Source organism: Saccoglossus kowalevskii, chromosome 13, assembly GCF_978046115.1.
Source record: "Saccoglossus kowalevskii chromosome 13, keSacKowa6.1, whole genome shotgun sequence".
Taxonomy (NCBI): domain Eukaryota; kingdom Metazoa; phylum Hemichordata; class Enteropneusta; family Harrimaniidae; genus Saccoglossus; species Saccoglossus kowalevskii.
In genome coordinates, this window is record NC_140653.1 from 30,286,103 (window position 1) to 30,298,339 (window position 12,237).

The window sequence follows — 12,237 nt, forward strand, 5'->3', positions numbered from 1 at the left end:
CGCGCATGCGCAATGTAAACAAAATGGCAGACATTTTCTGATTTGCGTTATTCAACGAGGTGTTCATTCAAACTGCGATCATGTCATTGGATAGCCAGGGTGATCTCGGCAATCTTGACAAGAAAACGCAAAACGAACTAGTAGATTTGTTGACTAGACAAGAGAAGCTACTAGCTAACCCGTAAGTCAACCACGGTGATTCGAGTTTCTAAGGGGTTGGCCATTAAAAAAATGGGGGTGGCGATGGTGTACAACAACATGTGTGGTGCAAATTTTATTTTATTTTACAGTGATTTTGCTGTAAAACAAATTGATTGCTTCATGTATGAAATATGTTTTTTTTTTTAAATATTTGTTTTCTGTAATTTAATTCCTCGTAGATTTTTTTTAATTTTTTGAAAAAAATCTACCCCTGAGTTTTTAATGGTACCAGAGGTATATTACTTGGGGTTTGTAACTACGGTGACATGAAACCAATATTCCGTTTCAATCTCGCTCTCGCATAAGCGTTCCAACTCAGAAAAATGCGAATGCGCATGCCGAGGTAACTAGGATACTGAGATGTCCAGGTTGATCAAAATAGCTGCTCACGGATGACGGATTACGATAACAGTATTTTTTGTACATTTTTGATGTATTACATTTTTTCACTATGAATGTGGTAATACATGTTTTATTGTTTTATTACAAACCGCCTTTGCCATGTCAGAAGGTCGTAGCATCAGTTTCGCTATCTACGAGATGAGACTTGAATGGGATCTTGACATGATGTCACCATACAGTACTATGCGCGTTGCAAACCCCAAGTAGTGTACCTCTGATGGTACTTAATAACCCCTAACTCCTGTTAAATCAATGATGCTGGCGCTATTATGGACAAACACATGTCAATTTTCCACCCCAAAAAGTCTGCAGTAATTACAAATGACATGCATTCAAGGTCCACCATATTTATCTTTTCGGAACAGAACATTACTGTAGTGGTCCATCCATTACAAAATTGATACATCAATGGCCAGTTTAAATTTATGAGCTATACAGTGACACAATCTTTTGCTAACCAATACTGCATCAGATTTTCAAGCCATTGCATCCATTACAATGTGATTAAAATCTGTTGATTCAGTAGTGGGTCTTCCATCCACTATCAAATGCCTGCCTATCATTTTAACCTTTATAGATCCAGCATCCATTAAATTCACAAATCTAACAAAAAAGCAACTGTGCAGGAAATACCAAATAGTGCAGAATTAAGTGCTTCACACTTGTTTTTCTGTACTTAAAAACTTTTTTTACTTTCGAACCAACTTTGACTTTCACCCTAACTTCTAGACTTTCCATCCAATTTTTTTGACTTTTCATTCAAATAATAATTAGAAGTTATTAATGGGAAATACCAAAGATAACATGTGGTATTTTGAGAAGCATGTTGTACAAGTACATGTACAAATATCAGCACTGCTTCTCCAAAATACTGCTATTCATGAAAACGACCTCATTATTAATGTGCAACAGCTCCAGCAAGAAAAACATGAAACAGATCACAAGGAGCGAATGAGTATGAAAAAAGGAGAGCCAAAACTCGCAGCAGTGATGGAGAGCATTTTGTGTCATTAAATATTCTCATACTATTTGGTAAAGTTATGAAACAAATTTGATTCTGTATATTATACTGCTAATATGACATTTTTTTTTAGAAAATTCTTGCATAGATTACCTGATAAAGGGGCTAAGATAAAACAGTTTGCCAAGAAATTGCAGAAGCTTATTGAAGATAGAGACAAAGTAGAGGACACTGTGAAACTTTTGGAAAAAATGAGAATTGAACCAGAAATAAAACAAACTACAATGCAGAGTGGAGAGTTAGACAGCGATGATGATGATGACATTGATACACAGGAGACAATGCTAGTAGGTGAAGTGAAAGAAAGAGTAGGAATGGATATGGAGGTTAAACCTAGCAATGGAGTGAAACCAAACCAAAAGGAATCTAGATTCAAGAGAACATCATCTGACAAGAAATTTGCAACAGACAATGTTTTCCTGACAATGGGAAAAGCTGAACCCAAAAAACAAACATTCAAACCATACAGGACTTTAAAATCAGACAAAATCCCAGACAGTTTTTTGAGGCCAGCCCCTCCCCCAGATAAAATCAGAGAGAGGTGTGCAGTGGAGGAGATATCAGTGGTGAAACCACCCAAAATTGAACACTCTGGTGGAGCCAAGATATTAGATCTTAAAGAATCTGTTGCATTGGAACAAAAACAACAGAAAATATACGAGGTGAGATTACTGTTGATTAAAGAAACTATTATTGTTCTTCTTTTTTCTGATTGCTCTTGACACGCATCTCATGCAGGAACATTATATTCAGTTCATTCAAATGCAAGTGATGAAAACCTCTGATAAAAGACCCCTGTCTTTCAAAATTGGGAATGTGAGGCGCACATACCATTCAGTTTTCAATTCTAAAACAACAGAGGGTGCTGTGTAGTATACCAGGGTAAATGAAAACAAAGTTTCGGTGATGCGCACACCGACGAGAAAATATAACGGTAACATAATTGCAGATTATTATCACATAGTGTCTTGAATAATTTGATTTTCTGAACTTCTTGTATTCACTAGCTTGTCTGTAAATGCATACCAGTTTTTTAACAGATCCCTGAAAACTGATCGTGATGTAACACTCCTGTTTTTGTTTAATTTTGGCCGCAAACCAAATTCAAAAGTTCAGCAATCTTGAATTATCCATGTCAGATTCTATGTTTAGTGCTGTGTTGCAGTATTTTGGGTGTATAAAAGGTATATATCTGCGTCCCTGTTATTTTTCGAATACTGTAACCACTGCATTATGTACCGGTATACGTCTATGTGTTCCATTGAAATATAAAGACAATACAACTTTACACCTGAAATGAAAGCATGCGGTAAGTCTTGGGCATACAAAAACAGCAAACACTAACATGATTCTGTGGCATTGGAATCATACCACTGTTGACAAATATTGCTATGTAATTTATTAATTATTCATTTAAGTAAGTGACTTTTGGTACTGACATCGCGTTTGACATGATTGAATATACAAGGCTAAAGGTAGAGATATGCAATTTTAAGGCCTACAGAGTCTTATTTTCGGTAGTGAAACAGGAAAACAGATGGAGGAAGCTGGGGTAGAAATTAAAACAAAAGGTCTTACTTTTTCAAGTATTTACTCTCACTTCTTTTTTTTAATGACACTGATCGATTTATCTTTGCAGGAAATCCTTGCCAAACATGCAGCCGAGAGACTTACTCAAAGAATAAATATCACCATGGAAACCCACACTCTTACTGATTTAAAGTATCCTTTTATAAATACCTGTAAATTGCTAACAGTTTGCATTCTCTATATTTTCATTTAATTACCTAAAATTTGGCTCAATACTAAATAAAATAAAATGAGAATATGAGGTTATTCACAAAATAACGAAATTTACATTCGAGTGCATCATACAGCGAGTGTATTGTCAAGGCAGTTGATATTTAATGTTGATCGCATCTTCTGGTCGTTACTGCATCTTAAAATATAAAATACATTTGCTAGGCAGTTAATTTGCTTTTTGTTTTCTGTGATCAGATGGAGAAGTCAAAAGTCAAACACAATAACAAATTATTGTAGCATTGAGCCCCATTACGGAGCTAGGAGTATAATAATACTACCGGTATAATAACTCGTGCAGAAATATGGCTGATTGAAAGCTAATTTTGACTACAGTGTACAGCATACAAGTCTTTGTAGTTATCCTCTCTGTATGATCAGATTTTCAATTCAATTTAGGTACATAGGTTCACAGAAGTAATCAACAGACCTAATGATTTTAGGGTTAAACTGTGAGAATATTAATAGCCTAATTAGCACATTTCTACTGATATACAATCAAATTTATTATTTTCGTTATAATGCATCTAGAGTCTTCAACACTGACTTGTGCCTTCAATTACTGTAGAATACTTTATTTTCGCTTGGAATTTATTTTCGCTATTTTCGCTGAAGAGATGATTCCGTGAAAATAAAATCCAGCGAATATACTTTAAACTCATCAAAAATCAGTGAAAATAAATTCCATACAAAACGCCCAAAAAGTCTTTTCAGCGAAAATAAAGTATTCCACAGTATTCCACAACCCCTAAAGAGATTTAAACTTTGACGCCAAATCCAAAAAATATCTAGCACTGATAGCAGAATATATTCATCTTTTTAGCTCTGCTGTCGACTTTGTCGAGCGGAGCTTATCATATGAGTGATTGTCCGTCGGCATCGACGTCCGTGTCAATGTTTTACTTTTTCGACTTTTTTGAAAACTACAAGTCTGAATACTTTTATACTTGGTGTATATGTACCTTGGGTAGTCCTCTCTCAGATTTGTTCATTTTGTTATATCTTCAATTCTCTAATTTTGGTGAATATTTTTGGTAAAAAGTGATATTTTCAACTTCTTGTTGAAAACAGCAAGGTTGATTGCTTTGATACTATACATATTGTTCATTTTCTAATGATATTTTCAGTTTTATTAATTGAAATGTGCATTGCTAACAGCGGAGCTATCTCAGCCGACAGGCTGCTTGTTTTTAATTTGATCCAATATCATCGACTTGGAAATGCATCTGGCTATTTTGTCATATTATATATTTAAACAAGTCTTCTGAAAGTAGCCTTAAAGTCAATCACTCATAAATTTTGAGATCTGTTCCAGTACTGTCAACAGACACTATATGTCAAAAAAATCCACTACTGTCAGTTACTGCAATGCAAATGTCGCTACACATATTATGCTTGGGGGTACCTGAGATTTCACCACTAATTCATTTTTACTCTAATGAACAAATAATTTAACTATAAAAATCACTTTTGTTAACCTTGACTTCAATTTTCAGTTACCGTGAGGTAGGGGATGATGATAGCGAGTCAGAAGATGAGACTAATGATGTAGATGACTGACATGGTTAAAATAAACATCATCTTGACTCAATACTGATGCGTACTTGGAGCATACCACGGCATTAAGAAATCTATGAAACATGCTTTATGTGAAACCATCAACTTTTATTAAACAGATACTAAAGTATTAGACATGAATATTGCACATAGTATCTACCCATATATGATGTCATGTAAACGTATGCTACCATATTGCATATAGTATCTACCCATATATGATGTCATGTAAACGTATGCTACCATATTGCATATAGTATCTACCCATATATGATGTCATGTAAACGTATGCTACCATATTGCATTTTGTATCTACCCATATATGATGTCATGTAAACGTATGCTACCATATTGCATATAGTATCTACCCATATATGATGTCATGTAAACGTATGCTACCATATTGCATATAGTATCTACCCATATATGATGTCATGTAAACGTATGCTACCATATTGCATATAGTATCTACCCATATATGTCATGTAAACGTATGCTACCATATTGCATATAGTATCTACCCATATATGATGTCATGTAAACGTATGCTACCATATTGCATATAGTATCTACCCATATATGATGTCATGTAAACGTATGCTACCATATTGCATATAGTATCTACCCATATATGATGTCATGTAAACGTATGCTACCATATTGCATATAGTATCTACCCATATATGATGTCATGTAAACGTATGCTACCATATTGCATATAGTATCTACCCATATATGATGTCATGTAAACGTATGCTACCATATTGCATATAGTATCTACCCATATATGATGTCATGTAAACGTATGCTACCATATTGCATATAGTATCTACCCATATATGATGTCATGTAAACGTATGCTACCATATTGCATATAGTATCTACCCATATATGATGTCATGTAAACGTATGCTACCATATTGCATATAGTATCTACCCATATATGATGTCATGTAAACGTATGCTACCATATTGCATATAGTATCTACCCATATATGATGTCATGTAAACGTATGCTACCATATTGCATATAGTATCTACCCATATATGATGTCATGTAAACGTATGCTACCATATTGCATATAGTATCTACCCATATATGATGTCATGTAAACGTATGCTACCATATTGCATATAGTATCTACCCATATATGTCATGTAAACGTATGCTACCATATTGCATATAGTATCTACCCATATATGATGTCATGTAAACGTATGCTACCATATTGCATATAGTATCTACCCATATATGATGTCATGTAAACGTATGCTACCATATTGCATATAGTATCTACCCATATATGATGTCATGTAAACGTATGCTACCATATTGCATATAGTATCTACCCATATATGATGTCATGTAAACGTATGCTACCATATTGCATATAGTATCAACCCATATATGATGTCATGTAAACGTATGCTACCATATTGCATATAGTATCTACCCATATATGATGTCATGTAAACGTATGCTACCATATTGCATTTATTATAGTTACCATACATGAAATTACTTACAACTGTAGTTTATTTATAATAAAATAATTATTGAGCTCTTCCTTTCTGAAAACTAACCCTAAATGCATGAGTAGTTTCATTTTCCATCATTCTTTGAAGGCATCGAGTGAGTATTGTCAATAATTTTGCTAAAATTCCTTGATAGAAAACATGCCCCTATTTTTAAACTATCCCTCAATGAACAGTTCACATGTATGAGCACCGACCTTTTGAAATTTGTGAGTCATTTTTACAAATTTTGCCAACTCAGATTGCACAGATGGATGTTATCATTTGCATGAGCTCAATTGAGAGACACATTGAGAACCTCACAATGCCATAACACCAAAGGTTTACTGAAGTTGTGCTTTACAGTTGACTATGAGCGAAACAAACCCAGAAAACTGCTTTTAAAAGATTGTGTGGGCCTTGTGAGCGTTGAACGCGATTCAGTAAGTTCTTTCAAATCGGATAATAGCGTAATGCAAGATGTTACTGTATGAAATTAACACCTTCGACTGGAATGATAACAGCTGTGTACCAAGTAAACAACTGGGCGTACCATGCAAATTATATTTCCCATGATGAACTGCAAATTATATTTCCCATGATGAAATGCAAATTATATTTCCCATGATGAAATGCAAATTATATTTCCCATGATGAACTGGTGCAATCCTGGGATTGTGAAGCCGCGCTTTAAAAGCTGAATAATGTTCAACTTGAATATTCATGATTCATTGTGCGAGTTCAGACCAGCCTTGATGGTTACTCTTTGATATCTATGAGAGCAGAGATTTTATATTTGAGGAAACGAATCATATGGATCACTACTTATAGCTAACTTTGGTTAATTATAATTATTTTAAAAGGCACAAAATAAAGATAGTTGGAGTATCCAGGAATTATGTCATTGTACAACCATATTTTCGAGTGCATGTCAAATATAGGCACACAAGAACCATTTTGGCAAGACCCCAAAAATACATCAAAATCACTTTTGTTCTTTGACTTCTGTCTATTCATTACACTCCCTCTGGTAATTTTATTACCAAAAATACAGAGTGACAGGTGCAGCATTGCGTAGGGAACTGTTTATACTGTATCAATGCAACAACATATTGCAGTTGTTCTCAATCAAGCACAGCTTTCATTGTTGATAACTCCCATCTTGATGAATTCTTTTTTGTCTTTAGTAGATGACCCTGATATTGATACATATGTTCTTTCCATAATGGAACTGCTATCTCCTATATTAACACCACTGTCTGTCTTCCGCCGCTTCACAGTCCCTGTTTCTCCCTGACTCTCAATGTGTTTTCGAATGCTGAAAATACATGAAATGAACCATGATGTTTGGAACTATGGACTCGATAATGGAGCATCATTTTGAGGGGAAAAAACCAAGATCTTGACGGCCATTTCGTCTAAGGTCACCAAGCATGTATATTTATAACCATACTTTTTCGGAGGCTAACCCAAGATGATGAAATTTGAATACCTCTCTTCGGGTTCAATTGAGAATAAAAGAGGTACACATCCTAAAAATTTATGGAAATTTATTTTCTCAGTTTTGGCCATGAAGTAATATTGAAGTGATGCACAATTTCTGTGAAAATTTGAGGTACAACTTGGAATGCATCTTGTGTTTTATTGAAATACAACCTGACCACTACATGAATGATAGAGGTATTTCATCATTGACTAAAAAAAGCATACTTACCACAATAAAATTTCATTGAGAAGTCCCATATAACGAATGTATTCTGATTCACCAAATGGCTGGGGAAAAAACAGTTATATTACGATAAATGTGCATCATTATTATCTGCATATTCTTTATAGACCATCACACTGTATAGAAGATGCATCAGCCAATCATACTGTTTAGGGGTTAAAGCTGTGGTACTGTAAATGTATTAATTTTTCACATGCATTAAATTTAATACTCACAAAAATAGCAAAAAAGCCCAGTAATTAATAAATGTATTTACAGTACATATCAGCAAATTGTAACAAGGGAGTATAGCAATATGTAGTGTAGTAATATGTAGTGTAGCAATATGTAGTGTAGCAATATGTAGTGTAGCAATATGTAGTGTAGCAATATGAAGTGTAGCAATATGTAGTGTAGCAATATGAAAATGGTGTTGGATTTTGTAAGAAAGTTCTGCCAGTCAGATTTTTAACAACATGTATTACAAACAAGAAAAAAAGATTGCATTAGTGGAGCACTATGCACCATTCCTAATTCAGAAATTAAGAAGCAATATTTGCGAGTTGCCTTTAGCATACTTTAAGCATACTGCAGTAAATCCATCATACAAGGATGTACAGTACTGACTAACTGGCAGAAGAGAAGGCAGAGATGGGTGATGTACCTCATATTTCCAAATGTAAACACTGGAACAATGTGTTGTTGGTGAATTAAATTGTTGTGGGAGCATCTTGCATGTTTCTGGGTATTTTTTTTGTCTTCATTGTTTTGATCATAATGTTTAGAATGCATGCTGATTTGAGGATACGGTCAAACCACACATACACTTTATGCACTTTGTAGAGGGAAACAAGGTAATTTTTTCATAAAATTAATTATTATACAAACATGCAGAAACTATTTTAATCTGTCACTTTGAGCTAGCTATATCACAAAGACAAAGTTACAATTATTATGTAACGTAAACTAGTACAGCTGTAGAATACCCTCTAGACACATGATATGGACATACCTTTGAAGTTCGCCTGGGATCCTGGATTTTATTATTATGAATAAAAAGATGAAATTATTGATTGCTATTTAAATAGCAAGAAGAATCAGGTTCATTCAGTGACTATAGACACATGCACAATAAAGTACCAGGTTCATTCAGTGACTATAGACACATGCAGAATAAAGTACCAGGTTCATTCAGTGACTATAGACACATATACAATAAAGTACCAGGTTCATTCAGTGACTATAGGCACGTGCATGTGTACAATAAAGTTCCAGATTCACTCAATGATTATAGACATGTATATAACAAAGTACCAGATTCATTCAATGACTATAGACACATATACAACCAAGTACAAGGTTCATTCAATGACTATAGACACATGCACAATAAAGTATCAGGTTCATTCAGTGACTATAGACACATACACAATAAAGTACCAGGTTCATTCAGTGATTATAGACACATGCATGTGTACAAAAAAGTACCAGATTCACTCAATGATTATAGACACGTATACAATAAAGTACCAGATTCACTCAATGACTATAGACACATGCACAATAAAGTACCAGGTTCATTCGATGATTATAGACACATGCATAATAGTGTACCAGGTTCATTCAGTGACAATAGACACATGAATAATAGTGTACCAAGTTCATTTAGTGACTATAGAGATATTCGCAATAGTGTACCAGATTCACTCATACAATTTCACAAAGTACTATTCAATTCAGATAGGGTAGGTAGCCAAGCATATGCATTTCACAATAATTTTCCAGGTTCTTTCGTAAAGTTTATTCCATTATCCCCATAAGCGGTTGTGTGCGTCAAGGTAAAATAAATTAAATTTTATTCCAAAACTCATAGAATGAGCATACTGCAACGGGACAGAATAATTCCCTGTACACTCATATCGAACAGAGTAGTCTATCAATGTTCTATTTTTGATCTGCCTGCAACACTTTGTGGCTGGAGGTGATTGACCCCGAGTCATGTTGTCAGGGAAATCCCCTACTTAGGCCTCTTCCTGCTCGACGGCAAGCAACTCGGATTGGTGTTACACTATGGCCGCTTTATTTTCGCTTTTATAACCGTATATCTGTTATGTTTTAAAGAATTGATTTGACAAGATAGTAAATATTTACGTTCAGTTTCTATTATTTAATTGTTATTCTTAGAAGTCATGATGCCATTGCTGCTACCGCTACATGCTATACAGTGTAATGTGTTAACATTGAAGCTACCGAACACTTACTTTCACTAACATTGAACCTTATTTGTTTCGTGATAATCGCTTTTTATGTTGCTTTGATCATGCTGCAGTAGCAGTTATTCGATTCAATGTCACTTATTACTCAACTTTTGAAATAACTTTCTTCACAGTGCAGATTACTATGTAATGAACGTGATTGTGTATAGTCATAGACAGACATTATCAGTGGTTGTTATGACAACTCCTAAAACATTATTATCAATGCTCATTCTGACATTTCTTTTTATTTCATGTGAATCTCTAGTTTATCGCTCTTCCTGCTCAACAGTGTGCAACTAGGTCAATAAGTTATACAATCCTGGAATGTATTATTTTGCTGACAATCCCTATTTATGCCGGAAATCTGTGTCTGTGCTAGAGAGAGTGTGGGTTGGTGCTATATGAAAAAGAAAATATTACAATAAAGGTGCCAGATTATATGAAGAATGTGTTTTGATGTTTATCAGATGATAGACCTACTTGTATGCATACTTTTATAGAAAGACAAAATAAATTAATTTTAAAAACACATGTAAGATTTTGTTACACCTACCTTGAACCCATGTCTAGCATGTTCATAACTATCAGCAAATGCTCTTAATAATGATGGCTTGGCAAGTTTTAAGGGTGCTACAATGCCTTCTCTTAGATCTAATAAGTGTTCTCTCACACTGTAACCTGGCTGTCTACGTAAATCTAGCTCTTCCAGCTGCTCATCTGATGGACAATAAACAAATGTCTGGTAACCTTATGCATTGTATGAGCAAAACCTAGACGAACAAGCTTGGTGATTTAAATTTGTAGGTCATTCACCAAATCACTGAAAAATATTGCTGGGAAATTAAATAATGAAATTACACCACATTGGTTAGTTTTTGAGTCAATGAATGTCACACCATATTATTACACTAAATAATGTCTTTGAAAAAACAATCAGTCATGTTTACCAGGTGATGTAAAAACTCTACTTGTTCTTATTAGCCCTCTTGTGTTAAAAATGCCATGGTTATTGACATATTGAACATAATTCAAACAACAAACATTACTTGGTATTGCATGTACAATGTAATGTGTTTGGCAAAAAAAGTTTAAGTGAACATGTACATGTTCACATCTACTCTACTATTATTTTTTTCTGTTCAAACCAGGGTAAGTTTCACATTTATATCAGTATATCGCTCAAAGTTGTAACTTGTACTTTATCGTTTAATACAAAAAAGTCTTGAACTATGACCCGAATTGGTGTTCTCAATTTTTTATATTTACTACCTTATACACAAGGTTTTTATCAGCTGATAAACTGATTACTATGTAAACATTTGCATGTGCTGCTATGACAACATACAGGGTGAAAGATTTATATAGATGTCTCAGTTCATCTCATTATGAGACTATATAATGTCACACCATTATTATAATCAAAACAACAAATGTTGTACATGTGTTTACATTCTCCTTCCCAGAGACTATGGGTCTTTTATCACTAAGCTAGGTAGTTGCCGGGGAACGCCCCACTAGTTGTGGCTCTCTGTGGCTCCTTAGGTCAGGTCGCAAGCTCAAAGACTCTGCAAGGGCGAGTGATGTGTTTACTTACCGAGCAAAGACACAGCATCAACTGCTTTCATACGGTAAATATATGTTATAGTTTCTATAGAAATAAAACACAAATGGTTTAACTGACAGCATCTGTACTTTTTATCTTCAACCCAAAAAGATGTATAAAGAGTTTACCAGAATACAGTACATACTCTGTGTATGGCCGTCTTTGAGTAGCC

At 34.4% G+C, this 12,237-nt stretch overlaps 2 protein-coding genes across 3 annotated transcripts in view; one reads left to right on the top strand and one right to left on the bottom strand.

The window, feature by feature from the left end:
* On the top strand, window positions 1–8,940 carry LOC102803238 (DNA-directed RNA polymerase II subunit GRINL1A-like). The gene is made up of 4 exons (XM_006811593.3): window positions 1–181; window positions 1,698–2,286; window positions 3,264–3,346; window positions 4,921–8,940. Exons 1-4 carry the CDS (start codon window positions 81–83, stop codon window positions 4,982–4,984), a joined length of 837 nt encoding a protein of 278 aa, XP_006811656.1. The 5' UTR covers window positions 1–80; the 3' UTR covers window positions 4,985–8,940.
* Window positions 5,069–12,237, bottom strand: part of LOC100369551 (lipid transport auxiliary protein 1-like) — an 18,424-nt gene continuing 11,255 nt past the window's right edge. Inside the window, exons 3-7 of one of the 2 annotated variants that reach the window (XM_078008977.2) lie at window positions 12,057–12,110; window positions 11,016–11,179; window positions 9,217–9,237; window positions 8,211–8,269; window positions 5,069–7,814 (exon numbers count right to left, since the gene is read on the bottom strand). In XM_078008977.2, coding sequence (XP_077865103.1) covers window positions 7,625–7,814; window positions 8,211–8,269; window positions 9,217–9,237; window positions 11,016–11,179; window positions 12,057–12,110 — 488 coding nt within the window. In that variant the 3' untranslated portion in view covers window positions 5,069–7,624. The remainder of the gene's footprint in view (window positions 7,815–8,210; window positions 8,270–9,216; window positions 9,238–11,015; window positions 11,180–12,056; window positions 12,111–12,237) is intronic. The other variant, XM_002730793.4, reaches the window with a different exon arrangement.